The sequence below is a fragment of the Malurus melanocephalus genome, unplaced genomic scaffold, assembly GCF_030028575.1.
Source record: "Malurus melanocephalus ecotype Western Australia unplaced genomic scaffold, MMel_1.1 scaffold_24, whole genome shotgun sequence".
Taxonomy (NCBI): Eukaryota; Metazoa; Chordata; class Aves; order Passeriformes; family Maluridae; genus Malurus; species Malurus melanocephalus.
Genome location: NW_026623256.1, coordinates 257,530 through 284,890, shown reverse-complemented (window position 1 = coordinate 284,890; position 27,361 = coordinate 257,530). Strand labels below are relative to the sequence as shown.

The 27,361-nt window shown below is 48.4% G+C and overlaps 1 protein-coding gene across 2 annotated transcripts; it reads left to right on the top strand.

Moving 5' to 3' along the window:
* Positions 1-265: 265 nt before the first annotated feature.
* RAB7A (RAB7A, member RAS oncogene family) lies at positions 266-19,545 on the top strand. 2 transcript variants are annotated; one of them, XM_057390235.1, is made up of 6 exons: positions 266-349; positions 15,599-15,659; positions 16,732-16,858; positions 17,604-17,822; positions 18,321-18,449; positions 18,596-19,545. In XM_057390235.1, exons 2-6 carry the CDS (start codon positions 15,607-15,609, stop codon positions 18,689-18,691), a joined length of 624 nt encoding a protein of 207 aa, XP_057246218.1. In that variant the 5' UTR covers positions 266-349; positions 15,599-15,606; the 3' UTR covers positions 18,692-19,545. The 2 variants fall into 2 exon arrangements, with proteins under 2 accessions (XP_057246218.1, XP_057246219.1); XM_057390236.1 differs by lacking the exon at positions 266-349 and adding an exon at positions 946-1,068.
* The last annotated feature ends 7,816 nt before the right edge of the window (positions 19,546-27,361 follow it).

The following is a 27,361-nucleotide window of genomic DNA, read 5'->3' as shown; positions in this document are numbered from 1 at the left end:
CCCTTTCCTCCACCCGAGCGCAGGCCGCGGTGTTCGCTGCCCTGCTGCGATGGCAGCCCGCGGAGGAGGCAGATCGCTTCCCACCCCTCTCCTGTGTGCGGGTTCCGATGGCAACACAAATATTTATTTTCCGTCAAACACGGCCACGGGGCCCGCGTCCCGCACACGGCCCAACATGGCGGCCGGGCCCCTGCGGTCACGTGAGGCCGGCGCGCGGTGACGTCAGGGCCCCGTGAGCGGAAGTTGTCGGGGAGGCGGAAGCGGGCGCGGGAGGCGGCGGGGCCCATTAAAGCCGACGAGGCGGGCGGGGGGCGCAGCGATCGGGGCCGGGCCGCGGCGGCAGCACCAGGTGAGCCTGGCGGTACCGCGGGTCCTGCGCGCCGCCGATGGGGATGGGGGGGTGCGGCCTCGCCCCGGGCGGCGGCAGCCACTCGCGGCCCCTCCCCAGCACCGGGGGGCCCGCGGCGGGGGCGGCGCTGTCTCGGTGCTGTCTCGGTGCTCCCGGCCGGCTCCGCACCGGGGCCCGGCTTGTTTGCCCGCCCCAAGGCGGGCCCGGGCGGGCGAGCTGCCGGCGCCGAGCTCCCTGGAGCCGGGCCCGGCGCTGCCCTCGGGACAATACCGGGGGGGTCTCCCCGGGAAGGGGCTCCTCCCCGAGCGCCTTTCCCGGGATGCGCGTTTCGCCAGGCCTTTGTGGAGCCTTCTCTGCTGAGAGGCTCGCAGAGGCCCAAGCAATGCCTCCCGGGGWGGGAGCGCATTGTCTGTGGCGTGCGGAGCTGCTGTCGCTCCTCGCGAAGCCTGAAGAGGCTTTGGGGCACCCGGGGGCCGAAGGAGGGCCGGGGCTCGGGTGGGGGCGCTGGGTCGGGGTGGTGAAATGCCGCTCTGGGGTCGGTGGGGATCGCTTTTAACGTGAACCGGCACCCCCGGGAGCAATTAATCTGACCAAAGAGGCGGCCGAGGAGACTGGCAGTTATTGCGAAAGTAGCTGTTGGTGTGTGTAAAGCCTGAGTCAGTCCTGAGAAGTATTAGAGTGGATGTTAGAAGTGCTTTTGTCTGTGAGTGTATAATAAGGTAAGTGATAGATGCGTTATTAGTTTCCATATATATAGAGACCAATAAATATGGAAATGACTGATAGTTGTACTTAAGACAATTGCACTCYCTGTAAATAGAGGTATTATTTTGGTAGTAAAAAAGATGTCTTAATCTGCAGTAGGATAGGTAATCTCAGTGTCAAAATGAGTATGTCTTACCTAGTTACTCCAAGCCTTTTGTTCTCAAGGCTGGAAATCTTAGCATTATCTTCTTGAAAACGAAGATGTTTGCTGATAAGCAGAGCTGTTGTGATTTCTGTGTATGAAGTTTTTATATGTAAACTGAGAACCCATGACAGAATTAAGTCCTCCCCACTGTAAGCAAGCTGTTCTTTGTTTGACACTTGCCAGCATGGAGCCTTTAAAGCTTCCAGTGCTTGTTACTGRCTGGCCAGCTCTGGCCTGTGCCTAACACTCTRTGTATCCATATGGGAATCGRAGCTGGGGGAAGTGGAGAATTCACTTTTTAGGGGAATGGTACATAAGAAGCTATGCCTTGGTGTTTGTCTGGCTGTGATTTGAAGGCTGTGGTGGTACCAATGGTGTGTGATAAGAGCTGCAGCCTGGCTGTGCTTCCAGTAGAACCAGGCTGCTGGAGTCAGTGTACCCTGCTCTCTYAGGAGCTGAATTTGAGGTTAAAGTGGGTGGAGTCATTTGAATATTCCTTGTTAAATAATCAAGGCTCCGTTGCTGTACTTACTCAGGAAAAACAAGTATACTTGTCTCTCCCCCTCCCCCTTGTGACTCCCAACAGCTGACTGAACACATGACTTGCCCTCCATGCACTAATGAGTGGACCCACCATGCCTGGCCCGGCTCCTCAGAATTAAAGCAGCTCTAATACTGTTACTTTCAAGTGCTGCCTTTTTTTCTATTTTTGTTTTTTTTTCTTTGTGCTGTTGTGTTAATACTCTACTTCTGGTGTAGAAAARCTGTAAAATGGGGTTAATCTGATGCCTCAATAAGGAAAACTTCTGAAATCTGAAAGCAGTTTCTTGCTCTACCAACCTGCAGTGTGAAGTATAACTGATAAGATGCGAGGGAGTAGCTGTGTTAAACTTTCTTTTTCCCTGTGGTGTCWTGTAGTGGTCCCTGTGTTCAAACACCCTGATAATAGTTCAGCACAGAATCACAGAACGTTCTGAGCTGGAAGGGACCCAAAGGGRTCATTGAAGTTCAATTCCTGGCCCTGTACAGGACACCCCCAACAGCCCCACCATGKACCTGAGAGTATTGCTCAAGTGCTCTTGAGCTCTGGCAGGCTTGGGGCCATGACCACCTCCCTGGGGAGTCTATTCCAGTGCACAGCCACCCTTTGGGTGAAGAACTTTTTCCCCATACCCAGCTCGAACCTGCTTTGACAAAGCTTCGTGCTGTTCCTTTGGGTCCTGTCACTGGTCACCAGAATGAAGAGGTGGGGAACGGCACCCTGAGTTGAACATTCAAGGTGCCAAGTTAAGAATTTAAATAACTGTTGCAGTGTCTGCACTAGAACATCCTGGCCCTCCTGCCAAAGCCAGGGAGTCAAACTCTTTGAGTAGCACAGATATGTTACAACACTGATAAATCCTTAACTGAAAGTGGAAAATGTACAAGCTCTGCTCTGAAGTGACCTGGAGAAGATAYGACTTTTCTTGGTTTGCTACTCAAAATGAAGGCTTGTGAGCAGGAGGGTTACCAGATTTATTTTCTGCAGCAGCTTCTTAAAGCTTGTGTTTTAAGACACTGGTGTTGAAGGTTGTGAGAATTACCTGTTGGAGCAAATYTCTGGCAAAGCTTGTCCTTGAGGAAACATGACAATTACAATCAAACCATCTGTACAAAACTATAAATAGCTCYGTCTCTAACATGTATGGGATTTTGGTCTGACTTCTGTATGAAAATGAGACTAGTTTATGCAGAACTTAACATTTGGCTGTAAACAAAATTGTCTGTGCTTGATTAGTGTGTGTTAAATGCTGCATCGTGAGAGAGGGGTTTGCAGGCACCTAGCTTGAGAATAAGGGCTATGAAATAGGGCACTTGGATGTTTGTGTTCTCTGAAACTGGTGGATGATGTGGGCTCCCAGGTACTTACTGATGCCTGTCCCTGCTTTTAAAATACAATTTTATCAGTAACTGAAGTAAATTGAGCCTTTGTGAAACAACTACAGAACCTTCACCTTGCATGTTGTCAGTGTTTCCATGTCTTCTAGGCTTCTTTTTGAATCAGATTTAACCTGTTCTGAAGTTCCTGTTACTAGGGCCTGATGGACCAAGATTGCCTTGCAGAGCTGTAGAGTAGTTTAAAGCTTGTTGCCTCCATAGRAAGGAGTCCAGCTAAGCCCTTACCTAAAAGCTGAACTTGGTTGGTCACTAGTGTGCCTGTGTGCTGCTTGTCTGACAGCAATATTGCATCCTTCAGATGCTGAAGTACTTCATTCTTGCACAGTGTTGTCTTGATAATTGCAGTTTAATTGCCTGATGAGTTAGAGTTGAGTTGGCTTTCCTCTGCAGCTTCCTAAAATGATTGTGTGTAGTTGCTGTGTAACAGTCTGCCTTCAGACATAGCCGTGACCTGAGTTTGTGAGGATAAAAGGATCSTTCTCTGCAACATCAATCCAAACACAAGCTGTGCATCTCAAATCTGAATTASGTATGGATAATTAATTAAATGATAATAGTTAATATACCCGTGCTTAGTTCTGCAGTGAAGGACTCGATCGAAGGTCCCATTTCTCTTTAAATGCACCTTGAATAAAGCTTGCAAATGAGCGCCCAAGGTCAGGGACTGCACATGTGCTGCTCAGAAATAGCAGGCAGTGAAGGGATACCCCTGTGTCACATGGTTCCCCTCTGGCTCCCCGGTGCTTGTTGCTTTTTCTCTCTGTTGGTGGGGATGCAGCTCTGGAGCCCAGTGTGCTGCATTTTGTGCTGGCGGAGATCTGGTGATGTCATCGCTGCTGGGAGCGCTGCTCCTGCCAGGCTGCTCCTCCTCTCCTCTCCTCTCCGGTGCCGGCAGCCCGCGCTCTGTCTGTGGGGGAAGCTTTGTCAACACTGCTGTTGCTACSTCATGGTCAGTGACCCTGGCGAGGGAAGCAAGCTCATCAAGGCCGCTGGAGTGTGTTGATTTGCAGCTGATCTCCAATAGCCTTGACTTCTCTTGCCAGGAAACCTGTTATTGAGGCCATGGCTGTCTTCATAGGGTAGTGAAGCTYCAGGAGGGGTTGCACTGCCTTTGAGATGGGATTGAAGTGTAAACCTGTAGCACAGATTTCTATTTGTATGATTTAGGGGCACTTGATATAGTGAGTGATTTGCTCTTTCTTGTGCATARCCACTTAAAATGCCAATTTAAGGTGACTAATTGTGTCTAACTGCACTTGCATGAGTTTCATGCAGAAATTGTTAAATGAAATTGAATAGATCCTCTTAATGTCAATTTAAAAACCCCAATATTCTTGTTGAGTCTGTCCTACATACTGTAACTTCAGTAATTTYACAGACAAGATGGACTAGTGAAGTGGTGGGCAGAAGTGAAGGCCAGCAATTGGATCTGCCTTTGGAGCCAACCTGCCTGGAGTACCTGGACCTTGGTTACTGGGGCTACCAGTTTATCTAACAAGTCTGTGCTGAGCCCTTGATCTCTTTCCAGCTGGAAGCAGAATCCTCTTGAAAGTAACCTGCCTGGTGCTTGTCTCCCTCAAGTGGGCTGAGTCACTCAGCTCCCAGACATGGATAATGATATCTGGAGTCCAAACTGCACAGTGGTGACCGTGTCTCAAGCATGAGCAGTGAGAGGGTTTTAGCTGAGACATGCCTAGGCTTGAACTTYYCCCCCCCCACCTAACAAGATGCCATTTGCCCACGGAATTCTCCTAATCTTACCATGCAAGTGAGGTTTTTATTGGACCTTTGTGTAGCTTCATCAAGAGAATAGGTGAAGTGGTAAAGTATTGATGAAAGATCTATGCAAGAGGTATTAGAGTATGAAGTATGAGTGTGAAACTGAGTATCCACAGTAGGAATTCCTTGTTAGTCACTGACTCAGCTGTCATGGCAAGGTACCTGTTACACTCCCATCTTGGTACTGAAATACTTGTCCTTCCTGCTCTGCAAACCACATTAGCATAGTAAGAGGTATTGAGTGTGTGTAGGATCAAGAGCTCTGCTCACAGATCAAGGTGTAGTTCTTAGATTACAACCTGTCCCTAGAGAAAGCTTGTTCTCTAGAAGACTCATTGCTGAGAGCAGGACCTCCTGAGAGGAGGAGTAAGGTTTTTGCCATTAGTGTTGTTCTGGTACTTCCCTAAATCTGCTGGTAGAATCTCCATCAGTATTTGTCCTTTCTCCTTTATCAAGCTTCTCATGCTGCAAGACAGACAATATTCACGCTCAGATCTGAATATCAGGTGTTACAGCATCTGGCAGACCTCCTAAGGGCTGTCATTTGACTTGGTCAAAGTCTCSTTTCAGTCTCTTGTTTCCTGCCCAGCCTCAAGGAACTGTGGCAGCCAGGAGTGGATAAACAAGACTTGTTTACCACTGACAAGGTCTAAGATCTGTGCTTTGCTTACCCCTGCAAAAGTTATCTATTTGTGTTTCTGAAACCGAAAGCATGACAGGAATGTGTGAAAACTTAGGAAGCTGTAGTCAAAACTAGAAATTAATCTGAGCACTTGAAAAGTCGTGTCAGATAGGTAAAGATCTAACGACCCAACTGTTTGTCAGTGGCCAGGCTAACTTATATTATTTTGAAATGGACAGCCTTATTTTTGGGACATGTAGATTAAAACCCAGCTGCCTTTGGTACTGTGCTTGTTTTATGGAAAGCAATAAGGGAATTGTCACCCTGGGTATGGCCTTATGTGAGAGCTGTGCTGGGCTCTTGGTATTCGCGTCAGGGTTACTGAAACTGTTGGGTGGCTCCACAGGCTGGGTGGCTGTGTGCCAAAAGGCCAGCAGACACCACTGTATAAACTGGGCTGTATGAGCACTGTAGCTGTGTTCCAGTTAGTTTAAGATTTACCTTACTGATTGGAAAGCTGTCCACTAAGGAGGCCATTGTGGTAGAGGCATCATGGAAGCTGTGCTGGTGTAGCTGCAGTGYTTTGCGTAGGCAAGGCCCTTAGTCAAGACACATGGCTTGTTGCCTAGTGTCTCCCAGCAGCCAGCAATGTGTTCAACTCTCCTCCCACATCCTGAGATTGTCTCCCCCAGGGCAGAATAGGGGAAGTTGAGCTTGCTCTGATAAAGGGGGAGGGGTGTTAAAGCAAGCATGCCTGTTCTTATAATGGCTTCATCCTTGGGGGAAATCTGCTGGGAACTACCTGAARTCCTGTAGGATTTATCAAGGGAACTGCTTCTTCCTGGAAAGTAGGGGCACAGCAATACTGATTCTTGGATGATGACATGACATGAGCCCCCAAGAGAAGGGTAGCAGAAGATCTTGAGACACTTGCTGTCAGTCTGTTAGGGTATGTCTTCCCAATCCTGGGAGAAGGATATTCTGTGGTGTRAGGGYCATTTAGCTGCTGGAGAAACCAGTGGACTAAAACTTCATGACTGGAAACATCCAGCTTTCAGTGAAGCTTCTGGRTATGGCTTTCTTRCAGAGCAGTCTTCCTATAATCTGAAGACTTCCACTAGAGGTGGGGTCTAGGCCTGCACAGTTTGGACTTTTCTAGTGTAAAGTCACAATTCATTATGGCGATTTTATAGCAAAAAACCTGTTCAGTTCCACAGGTACTATTTAAACTTTGTGCAGCRTAGAGCAACTCTGATCTGGAGAAATGCCATGAGGTGTAACAGGGCTGTGAATCAGTGAAGCTTGGGCTGAAGAGCTTGGCTTTGAGAACTTGGGCTTAGAGCCTGACTGATCATATGCATCAGTGCCTCTCAGGAATGCAGCACTCCAAATCTCAGCCCTAAGGGAGCCACAGCTGAGCTGAGACCTCAGGCAGGGCAGACCCCTTCTCACATGCAAGTCCTGTGATTTCATTGCAGACATGGCTTCTATCGGTGGATTGCTTCTGTCTTCTCTGGGTTGTCTGGACTCTGCCAAGCTGGATGTTGGCATGTCCTCTTCTAGTGAGCTCTAAGTCCTAGCCCACATCAGGGATGTGTGSTAGAGCCTTCAGTTGGGGATTGAGGGGATTGATTATAACTTCCTGAAGCAAGCTAAAACCTTACTACCACTGATAGGAGCTTCCTTGATCACACCAAGAATCTGTCRTGCTCAAAACCATTCCAAAGCTCCCGTTTCCCACCTGGCTTTCCTGTCTGTTTCTCCAAGCTGCATGTTGCCCCATCATTCTCTTCCTTTATCACTGAATGTCTTAAGAGCATGTTACCTGTGAACAGGATGCAGCAGAGTATTTGTGTAGGTCTGGTGTAATCTCCATCTGAGAACTACTTCAGATCATGTCAGTTAGCTTTTGGCACTGTGTCACATTAGTTTGGTGCCCATGGTGAAGCAGACCACAAACAGAACTTGAAGCGATGTGGCTGAGCTGCTGCTGCTGGTTCCTGAGCTTCGCTCGGTTCTAGAGCAGCTGCTCCAGCACTGGAGGCTGCAACTCCACCCTCAAAAGGAGGTGGAAACTTACTGCATACAGCTGTAGTCTAAAAAGCCAATTCCTCTGGGATACTGAAACATGTTCTAAGATTCTATTTTGATCTGAGCCATGTCAGTGTGCTAGCAGGCATCTAAAGCTCTGTTCTTCAAGAAGGTTAAGCTTTTTGGCATAGGACTCTCAGATGGGGGTAGGATATACTGGACAGCCTATTTACACCTGACAGCTTGCAATGTAATGTTTTATACAAGGTATCAAAAATTAATTTGTAGCRTAGGCTCCCAGCTCCATGAACAGGGGTAATTTCTGCCTCATAGGGCTGTCTGGGAAAGGTACCAACTGGACAGAAGCCTTCTCTTGGTGGAGCTGCAGTAAGTAGCAGGCAGCTGAGCTGCTCCTCTTGAGGAGGGAATGAGGAGCTGTGCTTCAGCTTTTGGCTGGATACCAGCAGGAGGGAGTATATTGGTTAGAACAGCAACATAAACGTGTTGGGAAGAAGGAGGTGGAAATCAGTTTTGAGATGCTACTGATAGAGCAGCAGCTAGAGTCACCCTTTGGTGAAACTGTCACAGGAATATCTTGCCAGCTGCGCTTGGTGTGGGCTTGAACCGATTGCTGCTCTGTGGTGCATCTGCGAGGCCTGAAGGCACCTCTGATTGTATGGACTATAGGAGCCCATTGCCCTCAAAAACAACCTATTTACAGAGACCAGTTCTTGCAAGTTGTCAGCCCAAATGACAAGATGTTCCTGATTTCCTTTTTAGACACAGCGTGTGTCCCCACTAAATGTGAGGCTTTCCTTGATGGAATCTTCCAGGGAGCTGGGAAAACTGAGCTTCTAGTGGACCTGTCATGGGAGTGGAAGACAGTACTGTCCTGCTTGTGCAGCCTTTCTCAGTGCAAGACTCAACCTGCTGTTATAACTTCCTGTGCTTCTGTGGTAGCTCTCAGTGTGAGGATAAGGACACGTTCCACCTGTAGAGCACCCAGGTTTGGTAAGGAAAATATGCAGGCTCTGTAGCAGCCAAAAACATCAAAGGCAGCCTTATTTCTAGTTTATTCCTTGAATGCAGCTTGGCATCTCTTAAGCCATGTTGATACAAAATKAACAGCCCCTGCTGATTGTTCTCGGGTTACTGCTGTGCTTTTTCCCAGCTGAAAAGAGAGGGCTTCTGTCCTCTTTGTGGGCTCTTGTGTTACTCTGGGAAGCATGGGAGTGAGATTTTGAAGGTTGGTATCTGTTGGTCTCAGACTTGTGTTGAACCGCTCAGGCAGTTACTTGTAGCTTTGTGTTGGCTGATGCTTTGTTAGTAAAGTCTGTGAGACCAGTTAGTGGGAATCAAGCTATTGTTAAATTGTAGCTGCTAAAGCTTTTTCAGTGCCACCTGGGGCTTCGCTGCAGTTGGAGTATGAGACTAATACACAGAAGGTGTCTGGGSCACTTGAGCATTCTGCAACTAGGAACTGTGATTCTGGACAGCTAATGCAATAACAGGCTATGCCTTTCCTTAGGATGAGGCATTTTTCAGAGTAGCTGAATTGGAGCAAATTCATGTATCTACTGTAAGCTTTAGTTAAAGCATGGCAAGATGCAGTGTGACCAGGGGGCAAGTGGTATTTGCCAGGCTGTTGGTGCGCTTGGCCTTCTAAAAACAGGATAAACATTCATTGACCATCTCATTTCAGTGGCTGAAGATCTAAGCAGATGTAACCCCTTGAGATGCTTAACATGCTAGGGAACTTGCGACTTTTGAGAGGGAACTGGTTCAGTCTGACTGAGCTGATCCTGAATCATATTTCCAGCTTCAGYTTCCTTGAAGAAATGCAGAACCCGGTGAGGGGGGAGGGAGGGAATAAAAATAGCTCTCTGTAGTACAGAGACATAATGCTCTGCAGCCTCCCCCATGCAAGAGAACAGTTAGTAGAGGTGGTGTTTCTGTGTCAAAAGTGCACTTAGCTGCATTTTGGGACACTTTTCCTGCATTTCAGGGCAGAAGGTTCTTCCAGTGCACAAGGGTGGCTCTTGTCAGGTCACTGTGGTGAGCCCACTGCTGTGTGTGGTAGCCCCYAATGGAGGCCTGATCTGTCCACATYAGCTTGYTCATGRTGGGTGTTTTTGCTGCAGGTTCTGTGGTGTAGTGGGAAAGTGGAAGCTCTTCTTACCAACCACAGCACCCAGAACAGAGCTGCAGTGCTTCAGGTTCAAATACACCTTTTTGTGGAGTACCTGCTTGCTCTTGTGCCACCGGCTGCAACAGGGGAGCAGAATTAGGTATCCATAAGTGCCTCTCTGAGTTTAGCTCTGCCCAATACCTGCTGCCCTACCACTTTGCGCCTTGTTGACATTGTATTAAATATTCTGGGTAGAGGACACAAGGCAGGAGGTGCTGTCCAACATACTCACTTCAGTGTTCAGCTGGYTTCTAGCAAAAGGTGCAGATGGCAGGCCCAGAGCTGTAGGAACAGGGAGCTCCTGATCAAACATTCCAGCCTCTGTAGACATGCTAGGATTGTGACTCAAACTGTTCAATAGCAATGCTGAAACAGTAAAGACTGCTCTGCRGCTTCAAAACTGATATGGGTGTGCTGCTGCTTAGGGAACTTTGTCTTCCGTGGGAGGAGGTGGGATTCCCCCCAARGCTGGATGTTTCACACTAAAGCTGTCCATGAGCATCTTAGAGTGTTCCTTTTGCAAGCTCTGCTTCTGGTAAAGGACGGCTAATCTTAGGTCTGGTGAGCTATCAATGCAAGCTACTACTGTGCTTTGCTTGTACCAACCCAATTAATATTAAAATGCCTGCATTGTGACTTGACACATGTGAACATCTCTAAGGAATTCTTAACCATCCATTTTTGCTTTGAGTTAAAGCAGCTGTCTTAATATAGCAAGGGAAAGGACAGTTGTAATGTACTCTGAAGCAACAAGGGAACCTAATTAGGCTTGGCATAGGCTTTATTTGCTCTTGCATCTGAGCTGTAGTGCTATGAAGCTTCATAGGATGGAGTTTGACTTTTCCTTTCAGATCAGCTAAGCCGGTGACACTTGCAGGTCAGGTGTCAGGGACTTTTCCTTGCTGCTTCTGCAGGTGAGCCTTAAATGTAATATTAGTACTGTGGGAGAGAGTGTGCTGTACCAGCYTAATTTCATGAGGGTCAGCATATCATTAATGGGTTGTTTGCCTAGAGGATAGGCATTAAAAATGGAGTGAAAGGACTACTCTGCTGTATTAGAGACAGCTGTGTCATTCCTTTGGCACCAGTTAAGCCRGGAGGAGGAGTGATGCTGACTGGTCTCCTGGCTGATGTGGAGTGTCTGGTGGCTCGTGAGCAGGGCTGGMTGGGTGTGCTGCTGGTAGGCTGTGTTCTGAGCAGTCATGCAGGTGACGTCGCTCCAAAAGATTTCATGCAGTTTGAAACAGAGCTGATGTCTTGGATCAAATCTTAACAAGCAGGTTTTTCTTCGTGATGCCTCTGAAAAAGGAAGTGTTTGTTCAGAAGTGCTCCTGGGACAGGACGCAAGCCCCATGTGAGCTCTCACACTGCCATCTGAAGGGCGTGTGCCTCAATAGAGTGCTGCTCTGGAGTAATTGTGTCAAATACCATAAAGCAAGATGAGCTGCATTATATAGTGCAAAATAGTCTTAGGCTGGGGCCCCACTGACTTAGCACTATCTCAATTCAAGAAAGTTTCCCAAACTTTCTACAGGACCTGAAGATTTGTTTCCTTGCTGTACTTGGCAAGGAATAACTCTGAAGTGTTGGTCTGTTTATACCTGCAATGAGAAGATTAATAAGAGGGCATGGCCCATCAACTGACTGGGCTGTAGGGCAGCATCTGTCAAGCCTGATAGAATAAGGGTGTGAGACTGGGCAGTGTCCACTGCTGGTCCCTGGCAGGCCTGGAGTTCCTCACTGTCTCATGGGCTACACCAAGTATGAAGCTGCAGCAGCTCCTTCTGTGCTATGGCTCACATCCGTTGCATCACCTGCATGGAAGCTGAGTGTCTCACCTGACTGGTGTTGGTGGGGCAGTGACAGCCCTGCACACTGCTGGGTAGCCTGGCAGCTATGACAAGAAGGCAGTGTCAGCTCTGACTCAGCCCAACTTCCTATGTCTGCAGGTGGCTGCTCAGCTGAGTTACTTCCAAGGTAATGAATCTTGACAAAGCAGTTTTCCCTCCCCTCACAGTGGGACTTCAGGCTATGTTGAACTTGGGAGATAAGCATCCAGTGTGATTTAGTGTTGCAATTTAGGGCTCTGCAAATCCCTCCCTAAGCATGAGAACTAATGCCAGCTTGTCCAAAGCTGCTTCGAATACCAGGAGGCAGTGAGCTGCAGCAGTAAGTGATACTGGAAACACTCCGAGGAAAATAGAAACAGTTCCCAGAAGCATGCTGGGTTCTGGCACAGCCACTTCAGGGTGAGTTGTTTTCCTCTGTCCTGAGGAAATCAGGTGACTTGCACTGGACTTGAACCTATGCAGATGTTTTTCATGACAGTTCAGTGTACACAGCTGTCTTTAAACTGTTTGAAAGCTCTGTTCACTTGTTTCTTGCTCCATATAGGCTGATTGCTGCACAAGTCTCTGACCTGACTGGCTAAAGTGTTACTTGAGTGCTTTGCAAACATAGGAGGTGCAGGCTGCTTGAAGGAGCTCCTGTGGTCTGTTGTCCTCATGGCTGTGGTGTGTGGATCTTAGCAAAAGCAGAAGCAGAGCTAAATGTTGGGTTTGTTGACAACTTTCAGCTGGTTCCAACTTGGCTAGCATAGCTGGGCTGCTAGTTGGATCAGTGAACAATACAGTCCACTGGAAAACAGAGATGTTTACCCTTGGAGAAACTGCACATGCTCTCTGGCATCTGCTAACACCCATCTAAGGGTGGTGTGAGCCCTGTGGGTGACCTGTCACTGCTGCTCACTCCACAGCCCCCTATCTCCTTAGYACTGAGTCCATGTCAAGGATTTCATGAACTTATGCAGGGGAAAAAAACAAAAGGGCCAAASCCCAACTACAGCTTAATCTGGCTACTGCTGTAAAAGACAATAAAAAGTGTTTTTATACCTTAGCACCAAAAGGAGAGCTAAGGGGGATCCCCATCCTTTATTGGATGTGGAGGGAAACATAGTTATGAAGGATGAGAAGGCCTGCTACATGACTTAGACACACTCAAGATTCTGTAGTTGGATGGGATCCACCCAAGGGYACCAGAGGGAGCTGGTTTAAGTGCTCCCTGAGCCACTTTCAATCCAGCAGTAGTGCCTTACTGGAGAGGTCCCAGAGGACTGGAAGTTAGCAAATGAAATGTCCCTCTATAAGAAGGATCAGAAGGAGGATCTAGGGAAGGCCTGTTGGTCTGACCATGGTGCCAGAGAAGGTTATGGAGCAGATACCTTGAGTGCCATCATGCAACATGTACRGGACCAGGGGATCAGGCCCAGTGTGCATGGGTGTAGGAAAGGCAGGTCYTGCTTGACCAACCTTATCTCCTATGACAAAGTGCCCTGTTTAGTGTATCARTGAAAGGCTGTGGATGTGGTCTGTCTGCACTTTAGTAAAGTCTTTGACATTGTTTCCCACAGCATTCTCCTGGAGAAGCYGGCTGCTCATGGCTTGGGCAAGTGCCCTGTTGGCTGGGTAAAAAYGGCTGGATGGCTGAGCCCAGGGAGTTTTGGGGAATGGAGCTGTATCCAGCTGGCAGCTGGTCACCAGCAGTGTTCGCCTGGGATCAGTACCAGGGCCAGTCCTGTCTAATATCCTTATCAGCGCCCTGAGTGAGGGGATTGAGGGCACCCTCAGTAAATTTTCAGATAACTCCAAGTTGGGTGGGAGTGTTTGATCTGCTGGAGGGTAGACAGGCTCTGCAGAGGGGTCTGAACAGGCTGAATCAATGGGACAAGGCCAGTGGTATGARGTTCAATAAGGTAAAGTGATGGGTCCTGCCTTTGGGTCACAGCAACTCCCTGCAGTGCTCCAGGCTGGGAACAGAGTGGCTGGAAAGCTGCCTGGCAGGAAAAGATCTGTGGTGCTGGTTGATAATGGCTGAACATGAGCCCAGGTGGCCAAGAAGCCAGTGGCATCGTGTCTGGACCAGCAGTAGTGTGGCCAGCAGGATCAGGGCAGTGACTGTCCCCCTGTACTGGCRCTGATGATGCCACTTCCCAAATCCTGGGTTCRTTTTTGGGCCTCTCATGACAAGGCACACATTGAGGGGCTGGAGTGTGTCCAGAGGAGGGCAGCGGAGCTGGGGAAGGGGCTGGAGCACAAGTCTGGTGAGGAGCAGCTGAGGGAGTTGAGGGTGTTTAGCCTGGAGAAAAGGAGGCTCAAGAGGACTTAAAAGGAGGGTGTAGCCAGGTGGGGGTTAATCTCTTCTCCCAGGCAACAAGTGACAGGATGAGGAAACAGCCTCAAGCTATGCCAGAGGAGGTTTAGATTGGAGATTAAGGAAAATTCCTTCACCAAAAGCACTGTCAAGCAYTGGAATGAGTTGACAAGGTCAGTGGTGGAATCACCATCCCTGGAGGTGTTTGAAAACCATGTAGTAGTGGCATTGAGGGATGTGTGTTTGTGGTGACTTGGCAGTGCTGGGTTAATGGTTGGACCCATTGGATGAACCTCGAGGCCTTTTTCAAACTAAATGACCCTGTGACTGTGAGGTGGGTACAGCACAACAACATGTAGCTCTAGGTGCATCACTACAGTGGGTGCAGGGGTGCTCCTTCAGCTTCTGACAACATTCACTGACAGCAAAGGTTAAAGCACTTCATGTCTTCTAACCCTCAAAGCCTGAAATGATTAACATCTTTTGCAGCTGGACTGCATCTGGTAAGAGATTTTTACACTCCTGCAGTAGTGGGGTGAGGTAGGTGCAGTACTCTAGCACCTTACGATATTGTGTATTCCAGGAAGCACAATGGGATCAACTRCTTTGAAGAGACATAAATCCCTGTTGTAGAAATGAAGGCCTYCTTAGCTGGGAAAATCAGGAATAGCACTCAGGAGTAGGAGTTGTGTGCTGCAATGAATGTGGTGTAGCARGATGGGAATTTTAGGGTAAGCAAGTCCATATATAAGGGCTCAATACCAAAGCCTGTCATCAAGGGTCTTTGATGTTAGGTATCACAGCTATAACAATCTTGTGCCTCCTCTTGCTGTGCTGAACCTGCAGGGCTCCTTCAGGACAGCCAAGAAGTCCCTGTGTTGTGGAGCAGGACCAAAGCAGGGTCTGTTGAGGTTTGTCACTGTAACYTTATTATACCGAAGGTCAGGTGGCAGTAGTCAGCTTCCCGTGCCCTCGGTGAAGCCACTGAGTCTGGTAGTAATTTRCTTTGTAATTCAACTGCCTTGGCTGTTGTAGCTGCTTCAACCACAGCATGTCCTTGGGATTCAGTACTTTCACAAAGCRCAGCTGCTGGAGAAAACTACCACTTCTCCAGGCTCATGATGGAGGAAATACTTTTTTTCTTTTTAATTTTTTTTTTTTCTGGAAAACTGTTGAACAGCACCAAAAATCTAGAGTATGGTATTACATACATGCCTGCTTACATCTCATTTTGTGGCATGTGTAAGAATTAGCCTGTTTTGGGAGCTGGTAGGATTTACTGGACTGCCTCCAGTATGTCAAGGGARATAGCCTGGGCTAGTATATCTACCAAATGGCCTGGAAATAGGAYCCAGAGGGATCTTGGTACAGTAGAGGACAAGTGCTTGGCTCATCTAMTTCTTCGTATTAAATTGCCACTACTGGTCTGACATGGCTCAGCCTGTGCAATGGGCAGACACCTGGTTAGTGCCGAGTGTAACCATGAATTGGAGTCTGGTTTCAGGAGTGCTGGGCCCTGCCYGTCGCTGGATCCTTGCTGGGAGTCRGGTTTCTCAGACTCCAAACTTGCTGCTTTCTTTCTTGAGGAGTGACATACTAATGGTTTGTGATGGGATTGTTCTTCCTTTCTAGTGTGAAAGATGACTTCTAGGAAGAAAGTGTTACTGAAAGTCATCATCCTTGGAGACTCTGGGTAAGTGGAGGAGCCTTTAAGCTGCTAATCTGTGTCTGGCTACAGCAATCCTTCTGACTAGTGGGAGCCTGGATGCACTGTAAGAAACCAGCAGTGCTGGGAAGAGAGATTTTGCAGCCCTGGATAGGTTTAAGAACCCTTTGCTACCCTCTGTCCTGAATGTGTCCCYGCTGTTTATCTTGAAGTCCTGCCACAATATTAAATAGGGAGAACGTGGTGGGCAGACTGCTGCAATAGCACAGCTGAATAGCCTTCTGCAAGGCTGTTGGAATGAGCGTTTCGCTTAAATATGAAATTAAAAAAAGCCAAAACCACTAGTAAGCATTCTTAATTGACTCTTTAAAATTCTGTCTCTGTCAGAGGCATAGTCTGTAYCGAGCCATCTGCTTTGCTTCTCTGGTCTGGCTGGAGCCTGCCCCTCGGAGTGAAAGGCTTTGCTCTGTGCTCTCAGCAAGGAGTCTGCTCTGCTGTCACAGGTTACTTGCTGTGCAGGCTGTAACCTGATTCCCATGACATAAGGCTTATTTATACTGCTGTCCCCAGCAAGCTGTTGTTCAGGGAGCGTTTCTCAGCCACACAGAGGGCATGTGAGCCTCTAAGCGGGCTCTCTGCGGGGGATCTCCACCTCTGGGTGCCTAGCAGATGTGTCTGAGCCATTGCCATCTGAGATTGTGTTCCTCCACCTCCTCCTTCTGCAGAGGCTGAAGATTACYCTTTCTGCTGTGTTTCTCTGAAGCCCTTCATCTTCCAAAATTACCTTCATGGTCATAATGTGATATCTGCTCCTTACCAAGGATCAGATTAGTGATGGGGAAGCAAGGTTTCTCAGGATGTAATCCTTTGTATCCTTGGGTAGCTAATGCTCTTACTCAGCTGGTGCCTCAGCATCACTTGGTGTGCAAGCCCCTTCTTGCAGAGGTGGGTGCTTTTTCCCTGGTTCCCTGGCCAGGAGGTTGTGGAAAGCCAAGGACRCTTTTGTGGAAAGCAAAGGGATGTTCTGTTCAGGGTGGTTAACTGAAACATTGTTGTAGAAACAACCTACCAAGTCTTTCTTTTTTGTGTTCCGATACAGGGTGGGAAAGACATCACTCATGAACCAGTATGTGAACAAGAAATTCAGTAACCAGTACAAGGCTACGATAGGCGCAGACTTCCTGACAAAAGAGGTGATGGTGGATGACAGGCTAGTGACAATGCAGGTAAGGAGGGACTCTGCTCCCTGCTGCACGGGCTGCCTGGGCTGTAGTCCAGTGTACTGCGTGTTAATCTTGTTTGCACTGAACTTCTCTTGGCCATAGGTGCTTCTGGGCTTCTCTACAAATTTGTGCATGGGCTGAACAAGGGAAGGCAAGGATTAAGAGCAGCTGGGCTCAGCTAAGAGCAGCTTTGCTAGGCCCTGTTTGAAAGAGTGGATTTGGTACTGTCAGTAAACTAGCTCTTGATGAAAAGATTAACTTCCCTACTGTTCAAGAACTGGCAAGGGTTGGGAAAGAACTCATGTTGCCCCAAGTCCTGTGGGTGTAGTGTTAACCTGTCAGCCTGCTTATGTCTCTGATATCTGAAGGTTTCATCTCTCCATGGTGGAACTGACTGCAAGGCAGCAAAAGCTGCAGCCATCAGAGGAGTGTTTGGACTCTGTTGGTACCCAGGTGCATCCAAGAACTGCAGGCAGGTCACTTGCTGACCCTAATACCCAAGTCCTGCTTGCCCAGAACAAGGATRTGTCCCTGGCTGAGGCTGAACACAAAAAGGGTCAACTATCTTTAGAAGGTGTTTCTGGCTCTTGATGCTTAGTGCCTACAGAAATTCCCAAGCCTTCAGRTGCTGCTGTCTGCCTAGCTGGGGACTGTAAATGCCTGGTGGGGAGTTTTGGAATTAATGCCCTAATTGCAGACTGCCTGTGTCAGAGTAGAGCTGGCTTATCTGCCCTGTCTTTTGCTCCAGATATGGGATACAGCAGGCCAAGAACGATTTCAGTCTCTGGGAGTTGCCTTCTACAGGGGAGCAGACTGCTGTGTGCTGGTGTTTGATGTCACAGCCCCCAACACGTTCAAAACCCTAGACAGCTGGAGGGACGAATTCCTCATTCAGGCCAGTCCAAGGGATCCTGAGAACTTTCCTTTTGTTGTGCTGGGAAACAAGATTGACCTAGAAAACAGACAAGTGAGTACTGGGAGTTACTGACCTCCTCTTAAGAAATTGCTGAAGTGGGAGACCTTGTAGGAGCATGGGAGGTTTATCTGAGAAACAGGAGTGGGAGGTGCCTGAGAATGGCTCAGATGTTTTCTGCCACCAGAGAAGGGTTTCTCCTGCCTGGAGAGGTCAGACCCCTGTGCACAGCGTGCTCCTGCCCACTGGTGGAAGGATTGCAGCAGCTTCCTGGGGAGGTGCAAGGAGAAGAGCTGCTTCTCCTCCCCCAGATGTGCTGAGCAGCTCCTATGGGAGTAAACCAGTGCTGAAATGTGGGGCTCCTTGTCCTGGGGCTGGGTTTGTCTGGTGATGGGCAGTGGTCTCTTGTGTTCTGTATCAAGGCTGCGGCTTTGATGAGGTCAGAGCTGCTCAGGTTGGATATGAGGTTCTGGCAAGTCTCTGGCCTTGCCCTGAGAATAAAACTCCTCCCTGCATAGCAGAAGGTAGTGATGCTGCTCTCTGTCCCTCCAGGTCACCACAAAACGGGCACAAGCCTGGTGCTACAGTAAAAACAACATCCCCTACTTTGAAACCAGTGCCAAGGAGGCCATTAATGTGGAACAAGCTTTCCAGACGATTGCACGAAATGCACTTAAACAGGTAGGGAAGGGGCCGGTGTGCAGCCCTGTGCTGGTGCTGTGGGCAGCCTGGGGCTCATCCCCAGCTTTCCCCAGCCAAAAGCAGCTCCTKGCATGCTGGGAGCTGTCTGCAGAGCATGGCAATAACTCCTCCTTCTCTCCCACTAGGAAACCGAAGTGGAGCTTTACAATGAATTCCCTGAACCCATCAAACTAGACAAGACTGACCGAGCGAAGGCTTCTGCGGAGAGCTGCAGCTGCTGAGGGGAGAGGGAGGGGTTGAGCACAGTCCTTCACAAACGAATATCACACTTAGGCCTTCAAACACACAGCCCCTCTTCTGTGTTTAAAATGAAATTTAAAAAAAAATTGCATCTCCAGCTGCCAAAATCCACCCATCTCCCATGAGCGTCTGAGTCCTGCACTTCAGAGCTCACGTCCCCACACCATCCACATCACACTTCATGGTAACAGACCTTTCTCTTAGTTTAAAATGGAAACTCTTATGTATGTTTGGAACTGAATCTAATTCCGGGTGTCCAATGGAGAGAAACTGTTTACAGGTAATCTGTGTAACAAGTTACATACATTTTTAACTGTCTCGTGTTTTCCCCTGTGAAGGCTGCAACTGGAAAGGCTGATTACYCATAGTTCATTGCAAGCTCAGCACTCAGTCCGACTAGGTTGAGTTTTGTATGTATCTCTGTTAATGCTTGTTACTTTTAACTAATCAGATCTTTTTACAGTATCCATGTATTATGTAATGCTTCTTTAGGAAAAATCTTATAGTACATGTTAATATATGCAACCAATTAAAAATGTATAAATTAGTGTAAAATTCCTGAATTACATGTTCAAGTACTGAAACACAGGTTGTGTAGAAAGTGAGGAGGACACTTGTGACCTGCAGCGTGCTAGCACCACAGAGTCCAGATAGAGGCAGTATTCTGTACAGTAGAGATGAACTATGTAAGCCTTCTTGTTTTGAGGCCAAAAAGGCTTCATCTTCTGGAAAAATCTGTCTGGCTTCCTTGTATCTAAATTCTCAGATTTGCATAACAGCATTGATATGCACACTGGATTATTGGATTTAAAATTAAATACAGCTATGAAATGACCTTATTTGTTCACMTCCCCTACTGCTTAACTCCTAACATCCTGGAGCGAGCGTGAGGAGCCAGAGCTGTGGTGTCCCTGTGGCTCTTTGTGCTGTGGAAGGAGCTCCTCTCCCACCTGGGGTGTGGTAGCTTTTTCTTGATGAATGACCTGGACTACGAATCTTCCCTTTCTTCTTACTGACTGCTAATCTGGATTTTTGGTATGGAAAAACTTGGCAATCTAGTCCCTTTCCTCTCTTCCTTTCTTCCTGGTATTTGTTCTTGCGTTTGTAGCTTGCTTAAATGGAGCCCTTCTACCTGTTTTCYGGAGGTCTACATTCTAGTACGTAGGCTGAGCTCTTATGTAAAGAGACAAACATGATGCCAATAAACTTAACAAGAACAAACCTTCTTGTTTACTCCTGTTTCTGACTCTCTTTTTTCCTCCACTAACATGCTTTCTTTCCTCTGTCTAGTCACCATTMCAGCAAGCTGATGCCTGCTATTGAAAGACATTTGTGCTTCTTCCTTACTATAGAGCCTGTGTCTTCCAGCTTGGTGTTTGAGAATGGGATGAGCTGACCCTGCTTGCATGGCTGGGGCTCTGCTAGAGAGTTACCCCTCTGAGCWCAGTCCTTCAGCCCTGTTCTGGGCATATGACAGCCTTTGTGTTTTGGGACAGGCTCTTAAATCTCTTGCTGCCCTCCCCCGGGAGGGGTTGTGTGAGAAGAGCAGCCTCAGCCCTTCTGCTCTGGCCTGGGGTTCCTGGGAGTGAGCTGAGGGCCATTCCTTAGTCTGGCCTAGTCAAGGTTAAGCTTGTAAGTTCTAGATGCTGGGCATGACCCTCTGCTTGCACTCACCAAGGCTGAGCTGACAACTGTACCCAGAGGAAGATGGAAAACAGAGTTTAGAGAAATGAGGGCAGTTATTTCAAGAGCTTTCTAACAGTCTTTGTGCTCCATATCCTATTTTATGGCACTGTCCTATCAYGCTTTTCTCACTTGACTGGGCTTTTGCTGTCCACATCAATCTGAAATAACTGCACTAGYGATGTGTCCTGGTGGGATCACTTTTCTATCTGCATCCTTTTTGAAAGACTTGGACCTTCTGCTCCTCTCTATTTAAAGCATTGCTCTGCACTTGTTTTCTGTGGATACAGCTGGAGTGTGGAGAAAGCCAAASTGGGGGAGGGGGAACCCTGAATAACCCTGAAGTTTTGGGGAAAGGGGAAGGTCTGAACTCTGCACCCCTCTGCCTGCTTTGGCCTTGGGTGGTGGAGCTGAGGCTGGAAGGGCTGTGGCTGAGCCCACAAGAGACCCTGTGTTTTAATGTCTTTCCAGTCAAATAAACTGGCAATAACCCAAGGCAGAATGCTCCAGATGGGACAGGCCAGCTGTGGGGCTCCTTGCCACAGGATGTTATGGATGCTAAGGGGGAGGGGAGGATTCCATTTGCCACCTACAGATCARTGTTTTCACAGGTGGGAACACACACAAGTGTACAAAAGCTAGTGCGGGAGGCAAGCAGCGTGGGAATTGGTGCCCTGCTGTTACCCTCAGGGGTGGTGGTGTCACAGATGGGGACTGGTGTTCTGCGAGAATCACTCATCATCACYGGGGTGTGGAGAATCCTGGCACTGGAGAAGCCAGCTGGCCTGTCTCTGCAGGGAACAAACACTTAAAACCACTCCCTTCACCACGGGAGCCTCTTGGCTTTTACTTACGTGATGACCTCTGTTGCTGGTGCAATGACAATGGGTACAAGGGTGACTCTGGGTGAATCCTAGAGGAAGCCTGGCCCTGGGAGAGGCTGAAGCTTTCAGCTGGTTCATAGAGGCAGTGGAGCTCAGACCTGGTTTTGCTCTGTGCCCAGATCCTGCCAGGGCAAGAAGGAGATAACCTGGCTGGCTTAGTGGAGCGGGTCTGTTCCCAGGTCCACCGTTTGTGTGTGTGACAGGAAAAGGCAACCAGCCCTGGCTGCTGGAGTGTGTGAAGTGAGCGAGGTCACAGCAGGGCAGGTGGGGCAGGGCAGGTGGGTGTGGGGCCTGGCAGYGCCCGGTGCCTGTGGAGGCAGCTGTGTCGGGGAGCTGCTGGGGCAGATCTGGGCTGGGGAACCGCACAACCACATCTGTGCTGCAGGGGCTGCGGGGGGGGAGCAGGCAAAGCAATTCCAGGCCGACCGCCGGCGCTGGCAGGTGGAAAGCGGCAYGGAGACGCCAAGCTGCGAAGCCCGGGGCGGGCAAGCTCGGCGTGCCTTGGCAGGGCCACCAGGCTGGGCTTTGGGCTGGACGTGTCCTGCACTGCAGCCTGTCCTGACCCACAGCCCGGTGCCCGCTGTCCCAGCCCCACGGGGCTCGCTGCCAGCCCCATCCTGCACACCTGGAGCCCAAACGGCTGCCATCGCCACCAACCCCAGGTGTGCGGGGACCCAGGGGCCCGCRGGGAAATGTGTGAGACAAACACAAAAACATGCTGCCGTTTCTATAGGTACACCCAATGTTTTTGGGCAAACACGGGTGTGYTTGCTGTTTACATACTCCAGCACATTTACACCAGCAGGAATGCGTGTATGTATTTATTTACCGGGACAGATCTTTTGGAGAGCAAATCAGCAGGGAAGCACAAACACAAAGAAGCACAGGCACGGAGCTGTGTGTGTGTGGATTGCTGTATTACACAGGCAAATCTCCCAAGGCTCAGAGACAGAGCACCAGTTTAGTTACAGGTTGCTATTTATGACACATACATGGCTGCAGCCTTTCCCAYGTACACACCTGAAGCATAAAGTATCTCTTTCTTCATATACAYTTGTATATATACTCAGAGAAGGAGAAAAAAATACCTCACACGTAGATATGGTTACACCCATATATACTTTATTTATATATTTATATAAGAATGTTTAAATATGAAATATACACACATACAAAGGTGTGTATGTCTATTAGTTATCACCTCCCTATATTGAGAGACAGAGATGATCACACACATTCAGATACATTTTAAATTATTTTATACATACATGTTTGTGGTTTTATGTGTGGGAGGTTTTTCTCTTTGTCTGCACAGAGAGATTATTCTTAGTATTTATACACGTCTCTCTGTGTGTTTTAGATATATTTAAACATGTAGTTATTTTTCTTTGTTTCTGCCTCATTTATATATAAAAGGGTCATTTACATGCAGCTGTGTGTGTGTAGTTTAGCTATTTTTAAATTTCTTTGAGAAAGAGAGGAGGGGGAGGGAGATAGGGAAAGAAAACGAAAGAAAATTCAGACATAAATAATATTTAAATAAATTGGACATAGAGGTGGATATTTGTGTGTGGATTGAGAGGGGGCATGACTTGTTCTTGCCTTCCATCCACACACAGCCACGCAGACAGAATGCATGTCCAGATCAATACGTGCACACACACACTGTACATACATCCCAGATATTATATGTGGGGAGAAGAGAGGGTGGGACAGACCTCTGCTTCACAGAAACACAGACACCCCACATGCATTTTTAGGGCTGGAGGCATGTGTTAGGGGTATTTTTTTACCATGCTCTGTGTAGGTCTTTCTCTTCCTCTTGGGGGGAAAAGGGAAAGACAGGGAGAATGGTAGAAAATAGATGCACATGCACAATTAGTTTCATACATAAGTAAATGTTTAAATAGCGTGTGTGGCAGGAGATATGGGYAATGTTCTGTGTGTGAATAAGGCACGTGTGCTTCATATATGTATACATGCACATATGTATGTGTGTGTAGCCAGAAAGACTGAGCAGCTCACCATCTCACTGTACATGTGTGTATGAGCATGTAGAGAGAAAAGGTATTGTGTGTCTTTAACAATACATTCTGTGGGTGAGTATCTCTAATTACRTATGTGATAATATATAGAATTATATATTCACATGTATGTGGATTTAGARCAAAAGATACTGTGTGTTAGTGTGAGCACTCTCTTGATGAGTATATAAGTGTGTGTGTGTASATATATATAAAATATAYTTTTTCAGGTAAACTTGTRTGTGAAGAGCTCTCATCCCTTTCTAAGCACATAYCTATGTGTATACATGGGAGAGAATTATACACATTTATGAACAGCTCACATGTTCTTGCTCTGTATAGATACGTGAGTGTGCAAACAGTGCTTTCTCCAGTTATTTATGTACACATGCATATATAAAAAGAATTCTCTGTGTGAACAGTTCATATATATATATATATATATATACACACCTATGTATATGTTAATCTATTACAAAGAAAGCATTTTGTGTGTGAAACATGCATATACAGAGTGTAGCATTGTATGTGAAAACAGTTCTCTGAACAGCTCAGTGTGTGTATATATACACATATATAAAGTTTATATAACAAATAAATATATTATATATAAATACTTTGTATTTATATATATATGTATCTATGCCTGCTACCTCATCCCCTTGATATCTAAGTATACGTGTATATATGTATGTATAGAAATAGACATAGTATACATGTATACATGTATGTATATAAATATTTATAGACTAAAAATGCAAATATATAAAATAGAAATAACATATAAATAAATTAAAAATATATAAATGTACATCTGTCTGCATATATAAGAAGAGAATTGTGAGGGTTAACAGCTCTAAATATATCCCTATATCTGTAAGGAGAGAWGTGTGTGTGAAAGAAAGCCAGGATCTCTGTCAGTGGAGCACATATACCTGTGTTTATATGTGCAAATATGTATTCATATAGAAAGAGGAGTATCACGTGTAAAAATGGCTCACTAACTGTATACACTGTATGTGTACAATGAAGTGAAAATAGTGTCTCTGTGTAAACAGTCTCTGCTTTAATTAATGCACATATATGTATATATAGAGTGAGAACTGTTCGTGAACAATCTCTCTATATATGTATGTGTGCATCTACATATTCATATATAAGGCAAGGGAGTAATGTGTGAGAATGGTTCTATCTCTACTTATGCATGTACATACAGAGAGAGAATATATCAACACATACATAGATATGCATATATTCATGCATCTCAGAGAATATAGATGGGGACAGGAAGAGAGAGAGTCATGGAAACTGTGTATAATTTCTTTCACTCATTTTGTTATTTATGTATGTCTAAATATATAGATATGGCAAGAGGGAGAATGTGTGTGAATAGAGATTATCGTTAGTGTGATCTATTCACACAGAACAACGTGTTTGTGTAAGCAATGCTCTCTCTAATTATGCATATAAATTCATATACAGATAATTACATATGAGCACTCTCTGTACATGTTAACACATGCTTCTATACAGAGCCAGTACTGCGTGTGTGAGAAAAACTATAATTTGCTCTCTACAATGTATCTCCACACAGAGAAAGGATTGTATAGAGATTATACATTTGYATGGGGCAGGGAGAGAGAGTGATGGAAAATGTGTGTGTGTGAGACAATAGCTCTTGCTTTTTCTCTCAAGCATACATGCACATATCTATAGACAGCAAGAGAGAATAATGTGAGTGAACAGCTCTCGCTCATGGTGTTTGGGTCTCTGTGCACGTACGGATGTACAGAGTGAGAGAGGAAAGTGTGCCTGTATTTGTGTGTGTGTGCATACAGAGAGGTCGAGAGAAAAGAGTGTGAGAGTTTATCCCCATATCTGTGTTTATTGCATACATTACACACGTCTGTGTGTGCACAGTGAGAATGTTTGAACAGCACGCTCCTCTCTCACACACCTGTATGTGAGTGTATAGCAAGAGAGAACTGCCCGTGAGGCTCACACTCTCTCACACCTGTATGTTTGTATGTGCATGTAAAAGAGAGACACGTATGTGAACAAAACTCGCCGTCTGTGTCCATACAAGTGTAAATGCTCACATGGGGACAGAATGTGTGAGTGTTGGGGCTGTTTTCTCCCAGTCTCTGTGTTTCTCACACACACAAAAGCAGCCTCCCCCATACATTCTATTCTAATAAATACACCTCCATATATTTCCACGTGTGTGTTCCATGCTTTATCCTGTCTGTGGAGGCAGAGGAGCCCTCRTTGACAGCCCCGGTGCTCTGTTGGCTGCGGGTTGGGGCTGGATCCCTGTGCTGGTCCCAGCCACACCGCCGGGGTGACATCAGTGCCCCCACTGCCCAGCCCTGCTTGCACTCCCAGCCACCCACCTACCCACATATACTGTCCTTAAATTTCCATATGTTTATGTCAATGGTTTAAAAATAGCTAGGTCTTTATGTGTATGCATGCACTTATATTTGTTTTATATTTACATGTAGCTCTTACATTAAATAGCAACCATTAGATATCACACATCTATAACAGACATCCCCCCCATAGAACCACAACCTATAGCCGACTTAGCTGTAAGCTTTGGCTCCAGCGTTACATTTACACGTGTACAGGTAAATTTACACATCATACACCCCTCCGCCCGATGACAGCCAAAACGCGGTGGGTGTTGTGTCCCAGGGGTGGGTGCTCGATGCTCCCGCTGCTCCCAGGGGCTCCCGATGGGGGATCCCGGGGCCGGCCCCACGCTGCTGGGGCTGCGCCGTCTCTTCGTGCCCGAGAGCTTCGCAGCCCCCAGAGGCCGGGCACGACTCATCACAGGGGTGCCTGAGCATGGCAGAACCCCGCTGTTGTGGGGGGCTCTGTGCTCGGGGTGAGGGAGCAGGGGGMGGGACAGGGCACCCCGCTGCGGGATGGGGACACGCACACACACGCGGCTGGGCAGGATGCTGCTGACCCTCGGACACCCAGCACCGCGGGCTCTCGGGGCTGGTCCCCGCCGGCGGCGGGGGCTGGGCGAGGGAAATGGCGGAGAATCGGGGGATGGGGAGAGGGGGAGGAGGAGGAAGGGGAGGCGGCGGGGCTGTGCGGGCTCGGCGTGCGTGGGCAGGGGGCGGGGTGCGACAGTGTGTGCGGGTGTGACCGTGTGTGTGTGCATGTATGTGCATGTGCATGTACGCGTGTGCGCGTTTGTGTGTGTGTGCATGTATGTGCATGTGCATGTACGCGTGTGCGCGTTTGTGTATGTGCGTGTGTAGGGGTGTGTGCACACCCGGGCACACCCCTGCCTGTGTCCCGCTCCCGGCACACGCGTGTGTCGGCTGTTGCGGGGGTGCCCCCGCGCACTCACACCCCCGGCCCACCCGCGGCGGGGGCACACACGGATCCCACTCCCAGGAGCGGGGGGAGCCCGGCCCCGGGGCTCGACCAGGGAGGAGTCGTGCACTCGCTTCACCCCCTCTCCCTAAAGCCGCGTTCTCGCGATGGGATTTGGGGGGATGGGGTGAATTGGGGGGGTTCAGAGGGCCGCTGCTGCCCCCCCCAGCCCATCTAGAGCTGCGCCTGCCGCGGGGCTCGAGCCCCCCGCCCCACTACCACGGCACGCAGAGGTTGCAGGGGCGGCCGCAACTCACACACTTCCCCCCACACCTACGGCACTGAGCCAGGTCGGGGGATTTCCCCTCCCCTCCCCTCCCCAGCCCTACCCCCACCCCACCGCGCTTTCCGTATCCTCCGCTGCGGGCGATGGTCGCCGGGGTGGGAGGTCACATCGGACACACAGAGCTCCCCCCGGGGACCTCCCCCCGTTGGCCACAGGGGTGAGGGTCGGTGAGGGGGCAGTCCCAGTCACCGGGGCGGAGACCCCCGGCCTCGACGCGGCATCTCCGCGCTGCCGCCGGCGACCGCGGGAGGGCGTCGCCTTGTGTTAGTTCCCTCTGGAGAACGCAGGGCCAGCGCCGCCGCCGCCGCCCCCCTCCCCCCGCCACCTCCCCCAGCCCGCGGCGGCCCCTCCTGGGCGGCGGGCGAGGGCGGCGGCGATGGG